The 23,407-nt window shown below is 40.8% G+C and overlaps 1 protein-coding gene across 3 annotated transcripts; it reads left to right on the top strand.

Annotated features, from left to right (window-relative positions):
- Nucleotides 1-488: 488 nt before the first annotated feature.
- Nucleotides 489-22,869, top strand: man2a2 (mannosidase, alpha, class 2A, member 2). 3 transcript variants are annotated; one of them, XM_085411843.1, is made up of 24 exons: nucleotides 489-606; nucleotides 1,774-2,394; nucleotides 2,567-2,756; nucleotides 3,143-3,400; nucleotides 3,505-3,649; nucleotides 5,941-6,112; nucleotides 6,326-6,453; nucleotides 6,800-6,973; nucleotides 7,423-7,609; nucleotides 11,626-11,803; nucleotides 12,147-12,349; nucleotides 12,819-13,001; nucleotides 13,147-13,261; nucleotides 13,360-13,430; nucleotides 13,556-13,721; nucleotides 15,127-15,363; nucleotides 15,594-15,716; nucleotides 17,180-17,294; nucleotides 17,538-17,671; nucleotides 17,751-17,892; nucleotides 18,199-18,332; nucleotides 19,095-19,289; nucleotides 19,399-19,512; nucleotides 19,933-22,869. In XM_085411843.1, exons 3-24 carry the CDS (start codon nucleotides 2,625-2,627, stop codon nucleotides 20,083-20,085), a joined length of 3,459 nt encoding a protein of 1,152 aa, XP_085267969.1. In that variant the 5' UTR covers nucleotides 489-606; nucleotides 1,774-2,394; nucleotides 2,567-2,624; the 3' UTR covers nucleotides 20,086-22,869. The 3 variants fall into 3 exon arrangements, with proteins under 3 accessions (XP_085267969.1, XP_085267967.1, XP_085267968.1); XM_085411841.1 differs by having other exon boundaries at nucleotides 1,774-2,756; XM_085411842.1 differs by having other exon boundaries at nucleotides 511-2,756.
- The last annotated feature ends 538 nt before the right edge of the window (nucleotides 22,870-23,407 follow it).

The raw sequence follows: 23,407 nt of genomic DNA, 5'->3' as shown, positions 1-23,407 counted from the left end.
TTAAGGCTTTATCTTTCAAGGCACCCTATGTATAACCTCAGTTACTTATGTCCACCATATATGATCACTACTATACTGTTTTACTATAACACTGTTTGGAGATTCCCCCATGATTCTTCAAAAACCTGCAGGTGCCTGTCTGTGCAGGAAGCTATAGGCAAATGGTGGAAACACCACTGTACATTTAAAATCCAGTTTCAGTATAGTTTCAGTTTCAAGATTCCCTAAAATCGCACCTGTCTTTGATTTCGACCCTGGATCTAATTTCAGTAGATACGGCTAAATAGATAACGGATCAAAGCCTACAAAAATTGTACCTGTACAACAGTATAAAATGTAAAAATATTTTAATTTATGTGGACAAGGATAAGCGGAAGAGTATGGATGAATGGATTTTTTAAAATAGAAAAAGCTACTTTCTAAATGTTTATTTTACCCAAGATGCTGGTCAGTCAGCAGCACACACCCCCTTTCCTCCCATCAGCCTTTGCAGCAGCTGCTCAGCGGCGCTAGCTGCTAAGCTAGTTTAGGTAATCTGTCAGCCTGCAGCTAAATCCACGTACACTGCTGGGCTTTACACTCTTCCGGAATACTTTCCTTTCATGGGTAACGTCAGATTTTATCATTATGAGACAAGGTGCCAAGGTCATACGCAAACGGTAGTCGAGGTTTCGGGCAAAAGTGAGCGGTTAGCAGAGAAATATCAGCCACGTATTGTCTTAATGTTATCAGTCAATACTTGCTATCGCCCGTAATCACCGACATAAATGTTCAGCGGAACAAAACGACAGATGTAACAGCTGTTTATCCTAATTTATCAGTAGCTTCCTTTGCAGTCCTCATACTAACCCTTTTCCGACACTTGAATCGAGTTCACAGAGCTTCTAGTAGACGTAACCTGATGGTACATTTGACAGCTAGCGCTAGCTTTTTTTATTCGTAATTTCTAACGTTAGGCAGTAAGTATGGTAATTAAAGTTTGACAGTCTCCGTTAGAGTGGCTAAAATATTAATTATTTTTTGAAGAATCTGCTGTCGTCTGTCTGAGCTTGTGGGAAATAATTTCCGTATACAAATATTTCACTGCGCTTAAGTTTAAAGCAACCAAGTGTCTTTTGGCTAGCTGCCCGGGGATAGCAAAAGTCTTTCAAGTTAAACCTTATCACACGCGTCAACCCTCAGTCAGTATAACGAAACGTGCAATTTAGGGAGGATTTGATTTTACATGTACATACACGCATAGACTGTGATGGCTTCTCTAGAAGCTAACTCTTTATATGTCGTCATGTGAACAGCCTTAGGATCAGCTCTGCATTTCCACGTTGTCACATGAATGAGGGACTGTAGTATGCTCCGTCGGGCATCCCAATAAATAAACCCTTTCATGTGGGATGTACTCTGGCCCAGATAGTCTAAGGAAGAATCTTCTTTCTTGTTTTTCCAGTCAGTCTTAGCAAATAAAAGTGCAAGGTCATTATCCAAAGTCCTTGCGCTAATTCTAAAATAGTCCCAGCGTACAAAGGGACCGGATTATGATCGTGGATTTGCACAGAGGAAAGCAACACCCGTTACCGCTGTAAGGAAACCTGGGGCTTTCTATTTGGATGGATTTTCTCCCCCTTTGTTAGCTTTACTTGTCAGATCCAGAAAGAAATATCTTCTAACAGAGACCTCTTTACTAGTGCTTCTTTTGCTCAGTGACACCCTGTCTCTTAAAAAGTTTGGCTAAATGTCTATTTTGCAAGTTTTATTAATCTAAAATTTCCCTAACAGCTGAAGAAGACCCTCTAATGTGATTTCAACTTGGCACTTGTGATCAAGGACAGACTCGCTGTCCATGTTGCCACACTGGATATGCAGTGACTCTGCTGCTGAGAGAGGAATGACATTTGTCTCATTGTAATTCCTGGAGCTGCTTTGGGAACAGTTTGGGCTTGATTAAAAAAAGCTAACAAAAAACCTAGAAAAAAACAAAGTTGCTGTTCAGAGCCAAGTTGGTCTTTTCTTCCACAGCTTGCTCTTTTACACTTTCACTGCCTAGTGTGCAAACTGTTACGGCCCTTGGGGCCAACTGAGAAAAAGGGGACTCTAGCTGTAGTGGATTAGACTCTGCCGTGGAAAAGGGACTGGACCAAGAGAGCAGGCCCACAGCAACACGCATCATGCTGTGGGTACACTAGGTTCCCTGTCTGAACCGCTTCTGTGTGGCACTTTTTTTTTCTTTTCCTGCAATCTCATTGATTTGGATGGTTGAGCACAAGGGCCACTTTGAAGGAGACCACCGGTGGCTGTGGTTTGGCCAGAGCTGTCAGACTTCTTGCCAGCTATTACTGATTTAGTACCCTTGTCCACTGCTACTGCTGCTGTAACCTCTTCACTGTGGTCTCCAACATGGTGAGTGGAGGCTGGAAGCATCACAGGAGTGGAACTGAACCATTAATACTGGTCTAGTTGGTTATTTTCCAACCTTTTTTTTTTTCTTCCTCTTTATCTTTTCTATTGTAAATGATTGCATTCCAATTTTCTGGACCTTTTCCTCTGTACTGAAAAAACCCCTAAACTTCAGTCAAGGTCATTTTTAAAAAAAAATTGAAAGCCTGGAAAGAATATCGCTTCAGAGGAGGATGAAGCTGAGGAAACAGGTGACGGTGTGTGGAGGGGCCATATTCTGTGTGGCTGTGTTCTCACTTTATCTGATGTTGGATCGAGTCCAACATGACCCTGCACGGCGACAGAGCGGCGGGAACTTTCCACGGGTAAGAGTAATGACCCTTTCTGCAGCTTTTATTATAGCACATTTGTCCTGATTTTATTTTACTGTTTTTTTTCCAGTGATATACTACAAGCCTTAAGTCATGATAAGAAACATTCCTGCCTCTAAGGCCCGACTGCTAATTAGTCTAAATATGTTTCACCCTGTTTTTTTTTTTAAATTTACATATAAATGGACACCTCCAATCATGCATTTGTTATAATATAGTTATTTACTGGTTGATATATTTTAAATGTCCTACACTCCTTTGTTGACGTTTCTAAATCATCTGCTTTTTACTCTTAAAGCTATAACTTGACTACACTAATAGAGCAGAAGAATGCTAGTTTGATCTCTTGTGTTAATCCATATTTTTGTGTCTGTTTTTAGAGCCAAATTTCAGTCCTGCAGAACAGGATTGAGCAGCTGGAGCAGCTCCTGGAGGAAAACCATCAAATCATCAGCCACATAAAGGATTCTGTAATGGAGCTCACAGACACAGGAGCTGTCTCTCCCAGTGGCCACCTGCCATTCAGAAGTGCCAACGGTTCCTGGGTCCTACCCTTCGATGGTCGTCCCACTTTCCTTGCTGTTAAGCCGCAGGATTGTCAGTTTGCTGTAGGCAACAGAGATCAACCAGACGTCCAGGTTGGCCAGGACTTTTGTGTTGTTGTAGCTACTGTAAAAAAACAAAAAAAACTTTAAGAATATTTTTGGGGTCTTAACAGGGAGCGCTAATTGTTTTATTTTAGATGCTGGATGTGTACTCCCTCCTCAAATTTGACAACCCTGATGGTGGTGTATGGAAGCAGGGCTTTGACATCACTTATGAACCTAATGAGTGGGATAACGAACCACTGCAAGTATTTGTGGTCCCTCATTCGCACAATGATCCAGGTGAGTTACGTAAACTTTACTGAACATAACCGAGCGCTTCTGCATCAGATTGTTTTTTGTGAGACAGTCTAAAAGACGTCTGAGCAGTTTGTTTCAATAGTTTGGTACTTTAGGACTTAACTGAGTGGGAGGCTAGTTTGTAGGGATGCAAAATTCATTCAATATTGGATTCATTTGTTCTCATTATTATTAGCATAATGCTGACATGATTGACGGCTTAGCAACAAACAATGGAATTAGGAAGATATTGCCAATGGAAAACTGGAACAATTCATAGATGGGATTGGCTGAGATTATATTTTAGACTGACATTTCCATTAAGTTTGTTTACCCGCCTGTGCCACATGCTTGATAACTTGACAGTTATTGATATGTTGACAGGCCAGAAAGACCTGGAAATTTTGTCCATCAGCAGTGGGAATAGGTTTCATTCTGAATTGCATTATTTAAAACTTTGCTGAAAAGTTATAAACATGTGTTGTATCCAGCTAGACTGGTGATTTAGTTACAGAAATAATCTCAGCTCTTATTGAAGAGACATGAAAGCAGATCTTATCTGAATTCTCTTAAAGCAGAAAACTGATATTAAGAGTTTAAAATGGGGTTTGCGAAGGTTTTGATGACTGAATGCCAATTTAGAGAGTGAGTAAAAGGCACATATCAAACACTTGAAGCTGTTTAAGCTTCACAAATGAACTTTGAACAGTTTTGTAAGAGTCAGATTGGGATTTTTTTCTACAATTATCCTTTTTCACATGGAACACACAGCAAGGAGTAGACTTCAAACACATTTGCACAACGGGGAATATTGTGCTTCACTTGGTGAGGGAGCTTCCTGTAGCGAGAATGCAGGAGGCAGCGCATGATTTTCTTGGAAGTTGTCATTTTGTGCTAGGTTAAAGCTTTTTTAAAATTATTATGGAGGTGTTCTTTTTGAAACCAGGAATATATAAAAAGAAGGTTTAGTCTGCTGTGATGACTAGGATGGAAAAGTTGAGTTTGAAGGGAGTCACGGTATGAAATGAGCTGTGGATCAATTAAATTAAAAGTAGTGGAGAAAGTAGGAAGGAAGGCAGTGCACTCTTTCGCTGCGCTCAAGGTGACCCAGCGGATAGGGTCCTGCACTTTGGAGAATCCAGAGTTTAAAGTAACAATGTGAAAGAAACGGTGTTCGTTTGCTTTCCACAACACTAAATGTGTTTATTTGTCAACACTTTGTCTATTGCTTATTTATGGAAATTAGTGTATACTGAATAGAATAGTACCTAATTTGCAAAATGACATTTCAGAAAAATTGTAATACAACAAAATAACTGCCCTAATGTCAGTAGATAAATGGAGAATTTTCATAGTGATATCTGCTATTTGAAATACTAGTTCCTAGTAAAAATGTATGAAATTTTACAATGCGTAGCTTTAAAGGTCATTGTTTTGGTCATACTCCACTCACACACTCCACATATGCCAGACTTTACAGTTTTATTCCTCTCCATATTTTAAAGGTTCATATGTCATCCAGGGTCTATGTTAGCGAGCATTTCCTCTCTAAAATGATATGTTCGTGTCGAAAAGTGACAGTACTTTTTCCCCAATACTTTCTGATTTATGAGCTTCATTTCAGATCACCTCTTTAAAAGGCTTTTAAGTTGTAATATGTGATCAAAATTATTACACAGATGTGTATTGAATCAGTACTGAAGTATTGAAGCTGACTGTTTCCAATATTTACATTTCTCTTCTGTATGCAAATTGGCACGTAGCTTGATAGGTAATGTCTCATTCGCATAGTTAGACATAGAAATTTCAGAAAACCTTTCATGCAAAAAAACGATTGTCTTAATGTAAGCAGTCAACTAGGGAAGTTTCTGTTCACCTCTAATGCATTTCTTCTGATTCTGTATATTTCCCACATGATGTGGAACTTTAGTCGCTATAAAATGTATTAGATTACAACATGCAAAAGAGATATCCTAGAGGAGCTTTGTGGGCTGCAGTATACTAACTATTGCACATTTAAAATGCAAAGAGAGTGCTTTTTAGTCACTTTTCTTAGAAACCACTTTACTAAAAAGGTTGTAGAGGCGAACAGCTCTAGTTGAATAAAACATAAGTTTTATTTTTGATCCGTGACAATCCAGCACTGAGTCTCTTTGCGTGCGCTTTCTTCACGGCTTTGTATTAGCTCTGTTTGGATAAGCATTGGTAGGAGTGAATTATTTCACAGTGTAATTTGTATGAATGTTTGCCAGTGGCTGTGCAGATTGCCCAGATTTGTCCTCTTGTGTTGTTAGGTTGGGTCAAGACTTTTGACAAGTATTTCACAGACCAGACGCAACATATTTTAAACAACATGGTGGTGAAGCTGGCTGAGGATCCTCGCAGGAAGTTCATCTGGTCTGAGATTTCATTCTTCTCCAAGTGGTGGGAGACTGCAGATGTACACAAACAGGAGGCAATGCGCAAGTTAGTCATAGCTTTGTGAAGCACACAGCTTTGTTTTTGAGTAAAAATAAAAGGCAGAGAATTCAGTGAGATTTCTTTGATGTAGACTGGCCCTAAGTACAATATGTTAGACTGTGAAATCTTAAAAATAGCTCATTATCTCCTTAATGTGACTCTCCTTCTTTAGGGCTGGATTATCCTCACCTTGCTGTCTTAATCCTTTCTTTTTAACAGACTGATCCTCGGAGGACAGCTAGAGATTGTGACAGGAGGCTGGGTGATGACGGATGAAGCCAATGCCCATTACTTTGCCATGATAGACCAGCTCATTGAAGGGCATCAGTGGCTGGAGAGTAATCTAGGTAAACAATCCTTCAAGACATTTTATTATTATTCAGCGGATATCATTTATATTCAGAGTAATGTTTATGTAAAGTTCAAAAAGTTTCATACTGTCTCTGAAATTTAAGGGCTTTTGCCTTCATTCTAGTAAAAATGTAAAATTCTATAACTCCTCACACTGCTTAGTATTGAAATCCTAGCTCATCATCCTACATGCAGCAGATGTAGCCTCTAACTCAGTGGGTGCTCAGATGCTTTGTGCTACTTTCACTGCATCCCACTGAGAAGAGTGATTTCCCATAAGATGTATTCCTCTTTTATCCAAGCATAAACCTGAAATACTTTGCTTCCTGCTTGCTGTCATAGGTATAACTCCTTGCAGCGGGTGGGCTGTAGACCCGTTTGGTCACAGTGCTACTATGCCCTATCTACTGAAGAGGGCCAACCTGACCAGCATGCTCATCCAGAGGATCCACTACTCCATTAAAAAACATTTTGCCTCCACCCGAAATCTGGAGTTTATGTGGAGGCAGGCATGGGGTGAGTGGACCATAACAGCTGATGTCATCTGATTCATGTGCTTGTCTTTGTTAAGCTCATTGCCGAATGAGTCATGGCACTCGTTATGGCATTTGAAAGAGGAATTTTTGGAAGGACAACCAGTGGAAAATGGCCTCAGAAGAGCTGCCGTCATTATTTTTTCTGATTAAACTGGATGTCTGCCAAAGATTATTGTTCATTAGATTTTAATTTGAAAAATTTGATATGCCAGATAATATCAATATGTTACTGTCACTATTTAGGGAGATTTGCTCTGTAATTAAATACTGTCCAGTGTTTAACCAGTGCTAGGTTTTGAAAATTAAACTGATAGCAGTTCTAGAAGCACTGATATGTGTGTGATCATCTTTGCGCAGAGCAAAATGTGTTCTTTCTGTCAGTATTTCTCATGCTAGTGCTTTGTTGTCCTTACTTTGCCACCCTAACAGACATGGGGTCAAACACAGACATCTTTTGCCACATGATGCCCTTTTATAGCTATGATGTACCTCACACCTGTGGACCTGATCCAAAGATCTGCTGCCAGTTTGACTTCAAGAGGCTACCAGGCGGAAGGATAAATTGTCCCTGGAAAGTGCCACCAAAAACTATTGTGGAAGCCAACGTAGCAGAGAGGTAAGTCTTCACTTTGTGGATGCTCACCGTGGAGCAAAAGATTTCATGCTTAATTTTTTTCTGGGTTAGATCTGTAGATCAGACAAGTGATGTATTAGCAGAATAATCAATAATGAACATGCTGTTATTTAATGGCTCAGTATACAAATGGACAGAGATTTGCAGAATATATGAGTGAGTCATGACCATATATGGGCTGTAACACGTTACTGTAATCCGGTTACTTTTTCAAGTAATGAGTAAAGGGATTACTGTTGCAAAAAAGTAATTGGATTACTTTTACTTTCCCATAAGCATGCTGCATTACTGCATTACTAAACTGTGATTTTATTTATTTATTTTTTTTTATTTTTTTGGTCGTCTGTGAGAGTGTCTCACGACTATGACGTTCGAGCATGCGACGTCTGACATTACTTTAAGTTTGATAAATGTTAAAACAAATTTCTTCAAGTCAAACACTGTTGCATATCATTTAAATTTTGCTTGATGCAATGTGCATGAAGTTAAAAGATTAAAACTGATAAAACAATTTTCGAAAAGAGACTTTTTGATTTGATTTAATTTTATATGATGGATTATGTCGAATAAAATAGAACTGGGCTGAAAGGTCCATTGCTTTATTACATATTTAGTAGGGGTGCAACGATATTCGTATCGATATTGAACCATTCGATACAGTGCTTTCGGTTTGGTACGCATATGTATCGAACAATACAACATTTGTAATTTATTTTATCAATTTTCCTTCTGACGATGCTGTCTGTGTTGACCGCTCAGTGAATCTGTGTTCGACTACTCCGCCTAGGCTGCACTGTCGAGCGCAGATCCACTGAGCGCTCAACACAGACAGCATAGTCAGAAGGAAGAGCGCAGGGCAAGCTAGCGAGACAGAAGTTAAGCTCTCCTTGCAACAGGCAAATTGAACGTCATTCAGATCTGGCGTTTGGAATTATTTTGGTTTTCATGTGACGTATGACCCTGAAGGTAAGCGAGTCATGGACTAAAGTAAAACAGTATGTTGGATGTGCCATGCAATGCTCAATTACATTGGTGTGAACTAGTGTGTTAGCACAGTTAGCTCGTTAACGTGTTGGCCGTCTAGCCCCATGCATGGAGTGATCGGCGGTAGCTCGTTAACGGAGATTTGCCGTGTTGTGGCGTTAAGGTAATTTCAACGAGATTAACCTGAAAGCACTAGCGGGAACACAACGAATATGACTGCACATTTATGCCGACATCATCGTAGTGCAAAGACAAGTGGAAGCAGACAAAAAAAAGCAAGCATGCTACTAACTTTAGCCGAGTCATTTAGACAGCTGTTAGCACATGATTCTCCTTATGCTGCTGAGAATATAGCCCAGAAGAAGCGGATAGTATAGCTTTTATTTTGGAAAGAGACATTTCTCTGTAATAAACTCTCTTTTCCAAAGATGAGTGATTCCTCAATCAGATACAGGGCTTGCAATATCGCTAGCCCGACGTCCCGGAGCTAGCGATTTTTTTCAGTCGGGCTACCAAAATCTATCTCTTCCCTGCCCGTCGGGCTATTGTAGGAAAAATATATGTCAATGCTTTTGCATTCTTTCGGAAATGTAGCTGGGTAATTATGTCATTGGCATCGGTGAGCCACTGTCAATATGTGACATATTGAAGTCGCGTTTGAATTTGCGCTTGTTTTTTTGCTTTCACTTTGCAATCGTGCGAACTGTGTATAGAGAGCGACAGCACTGATCTGTGAGTGATGATAATTTGTGCACCAATTCCTCTGACATCGTCTTATTAATCGTTAGCTTACTATGCAAACATGACAAGTGAAATCTCCCGCAGCAAGCTTAAACATGTGAGAGGTTGATCGTGTAGAGAATCGCTGAGCTTATGTGAGTGAGTGTGTAAAAGCATTTCAGTTCTGCTGAGCCAAATAAGACAGGTCAGGGTGAAGAAGTGACAGCCAAAGAAAAGCTTACCACAAAACGGAGAAGTTATGACAAATCAGACTATGAGGCAAAAAGAAAGTGCAGCTTTATGGTTTCATGGACAAAAGAATTTCTGTGGCTGCAATATGATGAGCTAAATAACCAGGGCTGCACATAAGTGGTCCGCAGGTGCGCATTCGCTGTCAAAATAAAAAACACGCACAAGGGTTAGGGTTAAATTCAAAAACTGTACTTTTGAGTTAAAATATATATTTATAATTTTAATAAATGACAAATTAAAAATGCATGAACATTTTTTTGTATCGAAAAAATATCGAACCGTGACACCAAAGTATCGAACCGAACCGAACCGTGAATTTTGTGTATCGTTGCACCCCTAATATTTAGGTTGTGTATCATGTTTTTAAAAAGTAGATAAATAATGAGTAACTAATTAGAAGTAATCAGTAATTAGTAACTAATTATTACTTTCAAGTAACTTGACCAACTCTGTTCATGACAGCTGTAAATTACAGCTCTAACATACTCTGCTCAGTATATTGTTCTGACCTTTACATAAAAAAAATTGGAGTAGACTAAAATGCTTGTTTTTTGCATAACATGCAAAAAACAAGCATTTTTGTTTAGAGTATAATATGTAACTTTTGACATTGTGCTGCTTTTCAGCCCAGCAACACACAGCCCAGGTTGTTTCGCTGTTGTTGCAACTCTATTTTCTTTAATGGTCCCTTTAAAAATAAACTCAGCTTGAAGTTGTGCCAGTAACAATAGTCAGAGAGGTTGGATGAACAGAGGGAACCAGACATGGGGCCAGATTTACTAAGCTGTACAAAAAGCTCAGAGTACACTGAAAAGTTTTAAATAAACTTTAAAAACGAGTAATTTCAGTAATGAGCAAAACAGTCCATGTGATGCGGCACGGAACAAAAAACAGGCTAAAGTCCAGTTTAAAAAAATGTTTAAAATGTAAAACCTGTAGATTAACATGTTAAAACAGATTTAATTCATTTTAGTTATTGTGGTTTAGTAAAGATAGAAATGGATAAATATTCATTTGTAGCACATTTGTAAACGATTGAAACTGGGTTTACAACTCATTCAATCACAATCCACACAGCATCATCACAACAGGTTAAAGATAGATATCCAATGGGGCAGATTTCACTGGCTGACTGGCCCTGGTCACAGCTGGGATCCTCAATCTGCGTCTTTGGCTGGCGTTTATCGTGCTGCGTCACATATGTTTCTCTCAGGGAACAGCTGGACAGTTCAGACCAAGGAATGACAGCGGAATGAGAGTTCATATGTTATGACACATTAGAGCAAAATCTTAGGTCAGAAATTGGTTGGACCAGGTGTGGCCTTGGAAGTGCTGATAGCTGTTTGCTGGATAAATCCTGATAGGTCAGAAAACAGTCATCCAAAGATTAATAAAAAAAAACAACAACAACCCCAAAACATTTTTTGTAACACACACTGTATTAACTATATAAATCTAAAAACTGACCACCCGAATGTATAGAGGAACATACCATTATTGACTGCCTGAACCCGACTAACTAGGCATAAATGAAATGACTGCAGCTTTGCCATCTCAGTTAAAAGAAGCACTTATTCATTTATTGATTAAAGTTAAAGGAGAGAACGTGACAGACAGACAGCTCTTACATTAACTACTAGTGCAATTAGAAATAATCATCCTGCCTGAGTTATTTAAATAAGTTCCTCTTCAAATTTTTCAGCCTGACAGGAACAAAAAATCAATATGCAATAAGGTAAGGAGTAAAAATGATTGTCCATGCTGTGTCTGTTGCTCCTTTGGCTCTCAACCTTTAGCAAATCTGGGACATGGAGTACTGATGCTCTTGCAGTAACATTAAGCAGCCTTTCAAGGACCTAAAGATTTTTTTCAGAGAGGTGTTTCTGTGGAGAATACCTCCAGGGGTAATTTGATCATCGTTCCACTTTCCTCTTTCCAAGGTCATAGTGATTTCCTAGAAAAGTGTCTTATGCAAAGCATAGAAGCTTGGATGCCAAGAAATATGTCCTAAGTGTCCCCTCTGCCTTTTTTTCCTCAATCAGGGCACAGCTGCTCCTGGATCAGTACCGTAAAAAATCGAAACTCTACCGCAGTAAGGTGCTCCTTGTTCCTCTGGGGGATGACTTCCGCTATGATAAAGCCCTTGAGTGGGATCAGCAGTATATCAACTACCAGAAGCTGTTTGACTACATGAATTCTCACCCTGAGATGCATGTACAAGTGAGAAATTTATTTGTCAACTGTCACAAATCTTATAGCGAAATATTTTTTCCCTTCCCTCCTGTATTTCATCTTCTTCTTCCATCTCAGTGTGTAGTGTACCAAGTAGTTCAGCATTCAACCTTTCTCATGGTAATGAATCATGCAGTGGTATTTTAACTTGCTGACAGAACAAAGAATCTGTCACGACTTGATGTCTGGTGCAGAAGATGTCATGTAAGATGAAAGGCACATGCCTAATGTTGAAAGGCTTTTTATTTCTTGTGTTCAGATGTGTTTGAAAGCGCCCATTTTTTTTTTTTTTTTTTTTTTTTTTTAAATTACATGTCAATCGGCTCCTCAGGCACAATTTGGGACTCTCACAGACTACTTCAACGCCGTATACAAAACAAACGGCGTGGCCCAGGGATCCAGGCCGGCAGGCTACCCGGTGCTCAGTGGAGATTTCTTTGCCTACGCAGACCGTGAAGACCACTACTGGACTGGTTATTTTACCTCCCGACCCTTTTACAAGAGTATGGACCGCGTCATAGAGTCCCATCTCAGGTAAGGCAGATTTAATCAATAATATTGCTGACTTCAGATTTGGGGATGTGTTGGTTATCCTCTACTGGTTATTTGGACAAATTTTGGAAAGGACTATTTTGCACTGCAAAAAAATTAAGGTGTGGACTCCAGTGTAAAGGGACCTACCTGTGTCTTTAACTTCTGCTATACAAATTAACCTGCAGAACAAAATGCAGCATCAAATGTTTTTGACCAAGTTCTGTATCGAGAATGTCAGTTGACACTTGCTCACAGTCAAAAAAAAGAAAAAAATATTGGTCCTTTTGCTCTCTAACCAATCACTGTGCCTATTCACTAAACCATCAAAAACTTAAAGTCCAACTGGAAATTTTTGTGATGAATCAGTAGAGATCTTATAGTTTGGCCACTGCTGTAGTCAGATAATGTGAACGCACCTTTAGCTGACTAAAGGTGTCCCTCGTGATAACTATATGTCACTGTCCTTCAGGGGGGCAGAGATCCTCTACAGCCTGGCAGTTGCAAATGCTAGGCATGCGGGCATGGCAGGGCGTTACCCGGTTTCGGATTATTCCCTGCTAGTGGATGCCAGGCGCTCCGTTGGCCTCTTCCAGCATCACGACGCCATAACTGGCACAGCAAAAGAAAATGTTGTCATCGACTACGGCACCAAGTAAGAAACGAAGGGAGTTAGGACGATTACCATCTCGCTTTTAATCTTAAGTCTCTTGTGACTGGCCTGTTCGATACAAATGTGTTGCAAATAAGAAGGTGTCTCCTTGAAGTGCAGCACTTTCATTCTTTCTCATCCTACCTAGATTACTGCGGTCACTTATTGGTCTGAAGAGAGTCATCATTAATGCTGCTCATTTCCTGGTGATGAAGAACAAAGAGTTTTATCGCTTTTACCAGACGGAGCCTTTTCTGGAGACGGTAAATGCAAACTTCACGTACAAAAAACAAACGGACCTGTATATTTGTGTGTTCTTGAATATTCACTGTGCTTTCTGTGTTATATTTTCCTTCTATAGGATGACAGGCGTGCTACTCAAGACTCTATGCCTCAGCGCACTTTAATCGAGCTGGACCCTGCAGGACCAAGGTATTATCTGCATCATCTTGCATCTTTCATCCCCCCCGCCTTCTCTTTCACCTACTCCTACACCATCCTGTGCTCATAATTGCTTTTTCCTTTTTTTTCCCCTTTTTTCCCCCCCTCCCCATCAGGTACCTGGTTATGTTCAACCCAGTTGAGCGAGAGAGGCTATGCGCGGTGACCGTGTTGGTTAACACAGTCAGGGTTCGGGTGCTTACTGAGGATGGACAGACGCTTCCCGTACAGCTGAGTGCTCAGTGGAGCTCTGCGAGTCAGATGAGTGCAGAGGTGTTTGAGGTAAGGCACTGACTTCATTTGGATGCTGGTTTCTGCATAGCGATATCAGAATCAGAATCAGAATCGTGTTTATTGGCCAAGTATATGTGCAGACGCATACAGGGAATTTGGTTCCGGTGGATGGTGGCTCTCAAGCACAGCAATGTAAATCACACACACACACACACACACACACACACACACACACGTGTCTATATATACACATTACACATACATACACAAAGCTGTGTAAACCAACTATAAATAACGAATCTAACTTATATACATAAAATACAGAAATGAATGAGGTGGAATGAATACTACAAAATGTACATGAGGTGCAGCTGCAGTCTGGCAGTGGGAGCAGTGTGACAGGTCAACTGTTAAGAAGGGAGATGGCAAGGGGAAAGAAACTGTTCCTGTGTCGGGTGGTCCTGGTCTGCAGGCTTCTGTACCGTCTGCCGTATATTGGCATATCAGTAGCACAGTAGTACACAGAGACTCTCTAGAACCACAGAACAGACTCACAACACAATACGAAGTCATTATGCTCAACTGAAAAGAGAATAGCTATAAAGACATTGAAAAGCTGCCAAGTTAGATCGGATTACTATCTGATAACATACAGGAGGTGGACATTTGTGCATTTAAAGTGGGAATATTTTGCTTTTATGTGAGTATAAGTCTTATACAATAGATTTTACAGTGTTAGACAAGTTTAATTCTCTGTGTGTGTTTACTGTAACTTGGCCAGCGGATGAAACTCCACGAGATAATAACTGCATACATGAGTAAAAACAAAAGGCAAATTTTAAATGCCACGTTTTTGCACATGCCGTCGTCTTTGTGACAAAATGCTGAGTCATAGAGTTGGGGCAGCTGTAGCTCATTTGGTAGACTCGTGAGGTTGGTGGTTTGTGCAGCTTTGCTCACTGTGTTTGTGTCTTGAAGAAGAAATTAAGTTGCTTTAGAGAAAAGCCAAGAGGATGTACTGTATGTAAAGTATATGATGTGTGTTTTAAAAGCACTTAGTCTTCTAAATAAAAGTTTTACTTCTTTTTCTCTATTTACCTGCAAGTTGTTACTAGGACAGATGTTCTTTTTCAGCTATTGAAAATTACATAAAAAATAAACTGCCTCAATCTATTAAATCTTAAGGTAATTGAATTTTAAATGGTTTTTTTTTCCCAAAAAATGCTTTCCACCAACAGAGGCTAATGAATTTTCATTTTAAGCACAGTCTCTCATAAGATTTTAATTATAGCACTGTTGCTGATATGTAAATGCTTTTAAGTTTTAATGAATGCCTTGTGGTCAACGTTTGCATTCCTGTGTAACACGAAGAACGAAGCCAGCATTTTAAAACACAAGCTGTTTGTGTTTTATTTTTGTTCAAAATTAAAACCTTTCTCAATCCCTGATCCAGGCGACATTCATGGTTCGTCTCCCGCCTCTCGCTCTGGCTGTTTTCCATCTGTATGACTCTCCGGACTCACCCATGACACTACGTTCGGACACTCTACTCAGGCTATCTGGTCGGGGTGTTGCCGCCCGAGCTGTGGACCCGCTTCCTGTCCGCTCTCAGCAAGCCGACTCTCAGACCTTCTACATCAGCAGTCAGTCTCTAACGCTAGGCTTCTCTGGAACCACCGGCCTGCTGGAGGTTTGTATTTCCTCTCCTCTTACTTCTGTTTGACTTTGTATCTGTTAAAGTTTCACTGATCTGTTTCATCTTTGATCTGGTGGAGGAAAAGGCCGTGAGTTTGATTTGTAAACAAATCCTTCCCGTTTGATCAAAGTGAACATGCTATGTCTTGTTGTTGCGGCGAGAAGCTTTAATCTCTTCTCTAATTGTTTTTTCCCTTTCTGCTCACTCTCTGTTTTCATCTGCAGAGTATCAAACGCAAGGATGATCCTCAGGAAGTGAAGGTTCAGATGCAGTTCATGGTGTACGGCACTCGTCCTTCTAAAGACAAGAGTGGCGCTTACCTCTTTCTGCCAGATGGAAAAGCAAAGGTATTTACTTGACTCTGTCACACGTTTACTTGTCTCTCTAAAGCCTTTGATCGAGACTCCCCTGTGTATACTGTCACAGTGTCGTCCCAGGGAGCTCGGGGCAGGAATTCAGGCAGACTGGGTACTGCTTCATTTTTGCTTGATTTAAAGACAGTAAGAGCTTAGTTGCTGTACTGTATCTGCAACCCCAATTCCAAAACAGAATACAACGATTTGCAAATCTCATAAACCTATAATTTATTCACAATAGTACATAATATATATATATTTTAGATGTTTAAAGTGAGACATTTTACTCTTTCGTAAGAGATATTGGCCTATTTTAAATTAAATAGGCCAACTACAGGATTCAAAACAGTTGGGCCATGTTTACTGTTGTGTAGCCTCCCCTGTATAAATGTCTGGGAACCAGAGATGACCAGTTTCTGCACATTTGGGAGATAAATGTTGTCCCACTCTAGCTTCTCAACAGTTCTGGGTCTTCTTTATGTTATTTTTTTATTTCATGATGGACCAAAACTTTTCAGCTGGTGAAAGGCTTGGATTTTCAGGTGTGGAGATATGGACATGGCTTTTATTTTCATTGCACAAAATGACAATGATGAGTGCAAACTGCCTCTAGGGCAAAAACAACTGCATAATTCTAACACAACTCCATGTCTTTGCAAACATCTGCAGAGACAACATGCTAACACAAAGCTAGACAAGAGCACAGAGTGATGTTTAAGTTGAGTGAATGCTGACCCCAGCCCACCCCAGCAGAGTGTTAGGGTTAGAGGTTAGGGCAGTCAGGTGGTTGCCTCCGTTCCTGTATGCTCATGTTTCTGCAGCACAAACACTGTGGCGATCACTTTGAAGCCTCTTTGTGTTGGTTTTTGACTTTACTTTGTGTTGTCAGCTTTGACTTCGTATGTAAAAACTAAAAGAAAAATCTTAAGTGTGTCCTCATCAGGATTAGGGACTGGTGTGTGTGTGCGTGCAACTGTGGTCTGTAGATTTATGCTGTTAACTGGCAACCGTGACAATGCATCCAAGGTAATATTATGGAATAACGAGAAAGTAATTTAACAAGTAGTGTAACAAATACCTTCTCTGTCAAGGAATCAAGTAAAGAATGTGATACATTGTTTGAGCAACAACCCAACACTGTGCATGATAAAACTTGAACCTGTATTTGTGGATGGCACAGTGTTCAGAGAGAGCGATTTCTGGAAGTGTTTCTGAGCTCATACTGAGTGACTGAATCGTGCCTGTTTTTAATGCACTGCTGCCTGAGAGCCTGAAGATCACACAAATCCAGTATTGGTTGTTGGCTTTGTCGCTTGCGCACAGAGATTTCTCTATATTCTCTGAGTCTTTTGATGATATTATTTACTATAGATGAGGAAAAGTTCAAAATCTGCAGTATTACATTGAGGAACATTTTGAAATCGCACTGTTTCGCCTTCCTTTTACTCTTTCAGCCTTACCACCAGAAAGAGCCACCTGTGGTGCGAGTTGTTGAGGGGCCTCTTTTCTCTGAGGTGGTGGCACACTACCAGCACTTTCAACAAACCATCCGCATCTACAATGTGCCAGGTAGTAACTACTCAAAACTGCTTGGTGGATTGAGCTCAAATTGGCTTTGCCCAGGCTTTTTATGTTTAAAGACACCAGATGGTAGAATACAACAACAGCCAATATGTTTAACAAAATGACAATTTAGAATTTAATGAGATTTTTTTTTTTTTGGAGTCTGTTGACTTTCTTTTTTTTAAGCGTGAGGAAGTCTCGTTTTTAGTGAACATTTCCATCTTCCTCTGACTTGTTTCGCATTTTCAGGGGTGGATGGTTTATCAATAGACATCACCACCATGGTGGACATTAGAGATCAGACCAATAAGGAGCTGGCCATGCGACTGGTCACTGACATCCAGAGTGGAGAGGTCTTCTACACAGACCTCAATGGCTTCCAGGTCAGTAGCATCATGAGTAAAGGAGAAATAACAACTTGTATTCAGATTTATTTGAAATGTTGCGTCTGTTTTCTATTAGATGCAGCCTCGCCAACACTACCTGAAGCTGCCCTTGCAAGCCAACTTCTATCCCATGCCCAGCCAGGCGTACATCCAGGATGGCAACTACCGCCTCACGCTGCACACGGCTCAGGCTCTGGGTGTCAGCAGCCTGGAGAGTGGTTTGTATCCTGTTACATTTTATTCAATAATGTGCCATTTTTCTTCATTTAATCTTTTAATGGAAGTTATCTTTGAAACGTGTGGTATTTTTCTTTGTTTACTGTGCATTAGGACTCAAGCACTTAGCTCTCCCTCTTCTCCCTTAAGAGGTTCTCAGAGAGTGAAACCGTTTAAATCCGTCCTTTTATCATCATTAGTAATGTTTCTAAATGACAGATAGCTCAAAGTGTTTGCATCTATTGACTCAAGTCTGAAAGTTCAATACCTGAGCTCAAGCTGTTGTCTCTGGTCCGCTCTCCCTTCAGGCCAGCTCGAAGTGATTATGGACCGACGACTGATGCAGGATGATAATCGTGGGCTGGGTCAGGGCTTGAAAGACAACAAGAAGACGGCCAATCGTTTCCGGCTGCTGCTGGAGAGGAGATCAGCCAGTAACAAGGTCTGTAAGATGACAGCAGCGGTGGTCTTTCCAGCACACCATAGCTGGCTCAAGGAATTGAAAGACTGTGCAAGGTTGTCGGGTGCAGTGTGTGATTTGTTAACACCTTTCCTCATATTGTTTTCCAGTACTCATTACCAGCCCATCTGTCTTTTTGCTATCCTCTCCACTCTCTAATTTTGTTTCCCTTCTCTTCTTCTTTTTCCCCCCCCTCACTCCACTACCTTCAGCACGATGGCTTCTTTGCCAAACTCTCGTCCTTGTTACGTTCTTTTCTCTCTCCATTACTGAGTGACCGAGTTCAAGAGGTAAAGCTGTATCTTTAGTTATGGCTCATAGCTCCAGTTTTTTCCCCTTCCTTCCACCTCACAGTTGTAGCCAAACCAGTTCATCTTTATGACAGCCTGACTGAAAGAAACAAATGATATCATTTATCAAGTAAATGAATGCACATTGGCAGAGAATGGAAGGCATCGGTTGCAGTTTTATCATCGGGCTCTCCATCTAACCTGTCGATCATACGGGGGCGAAGTGTTGCCAGAGACGATGCATGTGATTTAAATGTTCACATCATAAAGTTGTGATTAGCACCGTGTCTGTCTGGACTAGAATTAGAAATACGCCTCCTGCTCGGACAGAGTAATTAGAGCCCGTCCCTCATGTAGTGGCACTAGAGCATCTCTAGAGGTGACTCAAGATGCTGTAATAGTTCTGCAGTCATTTATCACAACTGTTTTAAAATCTGACTTTGCCCTCCTGCAGATGACTGACAGTGCAACAACCAGCTTCCCATCTGTACTCAGTCACATGACCAATGCCATGCTGAACCATGAGGTGTTGGCCTTACCCATTCTGCCCAAAAGACGTGGCATCCCTCCTCTACAAACCTTTGCTCCCCTCAAGTCCATCCTCCCCTGCGACCTCCACCTGGTGAACCTCCGCAGCATCCAGAGCCAGGTATAAAGACACATTTAAAAAACAAACAAACACGATTTTCACAAAGTGGAAACTTTATTTTAGACATTTCATACTTTGATTCGTTTTTCGTGTGTTTGCATATGAGCAGCAGGACCCCCTGTCTCCCTCTCCATACACCGCTTTGATTCTTCACCGTCTCGCGCTGGACTGCAACTTCGAAGCTCAGAACCTCGGATTCAACTGCACCACCACTCAGGGACAGGTCAGGGTTGAAACTCACACGCAGGATAAAACTACTCTACATTTTCGCATGATAAGAGGTTTATTTTGTAGCATATTTAAGTTCAGCTGCATTGTTATTTCTGTCATATGTAACTTTTTTTTATCCTGCCTAATGACATTTAAAAAGAAGTAATTTTGACTCGACTGCCAAAGCATCTGTTGATTAAAGTAGTCCTTGCGACAGAATCCACGCTGATTGTGAGTACACTGACAATGATCAAATAATTTTTTTATTGGCAGCACTTTTTACTGCTGATAATTACGTAGTCAATTTTGTTGATGAGCCTCCTGTAGATGTGGATTTTTCAGTTCATCTTGTGCTGTGTTGCTTTTGCTTAAAAGAAGTCTCTTGTTGTCTGTATTTTTCTCTGAAGCTCTCCTCCTTTTTCTCCCTGTCCAGCTGAGCGTGTCGGCTCTGTTCAAGAACCTGGACCTACAGCTGCTTCAGCCCATGTCACTAACTCTGATGCACTCCGGCACGCCTCTGGCCAACAACACCACCATCACCCTCGATCCCATGGAGATCTCTGCCTTCAAGCTCAAGCTGCGATAAGAACGGTGCCGATCAAAAGAAACCCTCTAAGACTCCTCGGACCAACAACCACCTCCCACGCCGAGCATGGGCTGGCAACGGAGGGGTCTGGGACTCTGTTTTTTTTGTTTTTGTTTGTTTTAAAGTAGAACCACAAACGCTACAAGAGAGATAGGGTCCACTGTAACAGGACTGACTGCACAGCAGGGGGCAGGCGATAGCCGTTACTGCAGATGGCTCAAAGAGCAGCTGAACCCGGGTGAACTTTTAGCTGTTCCAAAATGACAAAGACGGCCAGAATCACTCATCAGATTCAGCCGGGTGTCTGTTCAGTGTCGGTGGTCGAAAAATTAAGGGTTCTCCTTTGCAAGGAGTTTCTTTTTCTATCTCTGCTTCATCCTGCACTGAACTACTGAATGTAAATATTCAAAATGACAACAAAAAAAAGAGCCCGGGACGCGTGTCACATCAGAGTGCAATTTGCAAAGCTTTATTTAGAAAATGGGTTCTTAATTTTGTTTTTTCCCCACAAATGCAGCGAAGATGAAACAGATCAGTGTTTTGATTTTGAACCGTTATAAGGTTGACTGACTTTTTTTTTTTCCCCCCTCCTTTTTGACAGTCTCAGTTGCAGCAAAGAGAATGTGAGGTCTTTTTTTTTTTTTTTCCTCTCATATCTCAACTCACCAGGAGACAGAAGCTACGAATCCTTACGCTGCCCGATTCCCACTTTGGTCACTATGTGATAACCGTGCGATCATTAATCATACTGGGTGACTGTTTACCTGTCCACTGTTTCTCCTTGTAGATAGGAAACTTTCTTTTTCCTCTTCCTGAGCTTCCTCTTCGCGGATGAAAAATGTGTGGAAAGACTGAATTTCAAGCTCCCGTTGGTCGTTCCTGTGCTCGTACTTCACTGTTGAGAGTTTGGGCTGTACCATACTGTATGCAGTAGAAGATTAGACAAAGACTATACCTCATATATACCATGCAGCAGATATATTGGTACCTGTGTGTCTGTGGAGTATGTTTATGTGAATATATGAAGGTTTGTTTGTTTTTGTTTTGTTTTTTTAAAATGGGAGCATTTTCGAGGTGTACACTTTCAGGGACCATCCATAATACTGTTGATTATCATTAGTTAATGTGGGTGTCTGTCGAGCAGTGCCTCATTTCACTGAAGGAAAATAATTCACATTGACGGGAAATATCAGAAATTACGTGGTCAGTTCATCCGAATTATAAAAGCAAATACTATTTTTTTTATACTTCTAGTGGTGTGGAAACTCTTGAAGGATGTTCTTTTGATTTGCACCTTATATCAAGAAAAAAAACACAACTCCAAACGATCAATCAACTGAGGCTTTGGAGGTATAATAATATGTGGCCATGCAGGTTGTTTTGAGAAATCTGTTCAGGGCTTCTATTACGTTACTTTCATTATGGCAAGGCTGTAAAACTATCATCACCATTTCCAGAGCCCAAGGTGACTCAGTTTTATTGCACTTTTTGTTTTGTGCATTGCTCTGTCCAGATTCCCAGAAATATTACGTTCATTAAGACTTCAAACTGTAGCAGATAGTGCTTTAAAAAGCTAAGTAGAAAAGAATGTTTCTCAATTTTATTTTATTTTGTTTCATCTAATCATGGATGGCACAGTGACTATTACGCTCCAAAGTGTCGCTCAGATTTCTGCCACACCACCCCATTACAGCTATTTTAATTTGACTTTTGATTTTTTTTTTCCCCCCCCATTGACTGCTGCTTTAAAATTGCTGCTGCAATCTTGTCGCAGAAACAAAAGAGCACGGCTGATTTAGAGTGTGAATGTGAGACCTTCTCAGCTGCGAAAAGCTAAAACTAAATTGTGGATCGAGGCTCGGGAACGCCCCCGAAAACAAAGGGGGGAAAACATTTGCTTTGTTTTGTTATGATTGCTCGGTTTGGTTTCATTATTTCCTAAAAACTTGTCAGTATACTGAGCAGAAAACAGGAAGCCATAAACATGTAGCATATGTTTTATTAAAATGGGTCTGGGAGCAGAATTTCATTGACATTTAAGAGAGATCTCCGAAGCTCGACTCTTAATACAAACACTGCCTGCATAGCCACGTACTACTGAAGTCCAGTTATGCCTTTGGTCTAATTTGGGTGAACTGATCCATCTCCAATCCCCAAAACATCAAGTCTGTTTCTTCAGATGAGCTGCACTTCTTTGTATTTGATCTCCACAGTGTTTCTTACCCCAAGGCTGTCTCCAGCCTTTCCTACCCTCATTTGCTCTTTCACAGCATCCATAGATGATGTCATCAGTGTCCAAAGTTTAGGACAGACATCTCGTAGCCCCCCACCTGTGTCTTAGCCTCACCATGTCGCGTCGCTTTACCCCGTCTCTATATTCACTTTTCTTTCCTTTTTTTCCTCCATGGGAGGTCTGCTGCTTTTTGCTGCTCCCGCCACAATTCAATACTTTCTGCTCTGGCTCTCACGGTGAGCGCCGCAGAACCCTTCTCTCCCCTCCAGCTGTGGTTAACATTTCTGTCAGCAGATTTCACTTCATCTCGCATCGCACTTTCTCCCCGGTGTCTTATAACCTTGTCATAAACTTCTCCCCTGCTGTTTCGATGTGCGTCTGACTTTCTGTGTAAACGTCTTTTTCTTTTTTCTCTCCTTCTTGTAGCACTGTTTTTGTTTGTTCAGAGGTAATATATGAAAGTCTCTTCTACTTGCATTTGTTATTCACGGGGGATTAACGCTGCAGAAGAACAAAAAGAGATGGGACGCGAATAAAGATGAAAACACAAAGTTAGCCTTTTGTAAAGGCCTCTCTTTATCTTCTAATACTTCCACCCCCCTCCCCAACTGTTTAATTCATTAATTAATATCTGGATAATTAACATGCTGTTCCTAAATAGATTAAGTGATGATCAGCAGGGGGCAACATTGAGTCTGTGTAAATGTCTGTGGATGCTGTCAGTCAGAGAAGTGCAGCGGCATATCAACCCTCTTAGACTGTCCAATGCTTCACTTGTCAGCAGTCGGTCTCCCGCTCGGCATATCTGTCAAGGCGAGCATTAAAGTTTACACTTCAACTCACATGTAGTTAAAAGCAGCGGGAAGTTTTCCCATGTTTACCACTTTGAGGTGAAGGTGTTGATGGTATGGTTGACAGCAGCGAGCAGGAGTCGAACATAAAATGCTTCTTTGCTGCTGCTGCTACATAAAAATGGATCAGGGATCTGGAAAAATGGTGCCTCTCCTCGCATTTTGGAAGGGGGGGGGGATATGACGGGTGACTTTATGATGTTCAGCAACAGCACAGATAACATGACCTGCTGGAATA

Source organism: Rhamphochromis longiceps, linkage group LG7 (assembly GCF_057381845.1).
Source record: "Rhamphochromis longiceps isolate RC_006_pf linkage group LG7, R_longiceps_female_GT1.1, whole genome shotgun sequence".
Lineage (NCBI taxonomy): Eukaryota > Metazoa > Chordata > Actinopteri > Cichliformes > Cichlidae > Rhamphochromis > Rhamphochromis longiceps.
This window is presented reverse-complemented; position numbering and strand designations above follow the sequence as displayed.

Bases quoted from the DNA above. Each gene is read 5' to 3' on its own strand.
- man2a2 (XM_085411843.1), top strand. From the start codon at position 2,625: ATGAAGCTGAGGAAACAGGTGACGGTGTGTGGAGGGGCCATATTCTGT. The intron at 6,454-6,799 runs GTAAACAATCCT...TTGCTGTCATAG, and splicing joins GTGGCTGGAGAGTAATCTAG to GTATAACTCCTTGCAGCGGG. The intron at 15,717-17,179 runs GTATTTACTTGA...TTACTCTTTCAG, and splicing joins TGCCAGATGGAAAAGCAAAG to CCTTACCACCAGAAAGAGCC.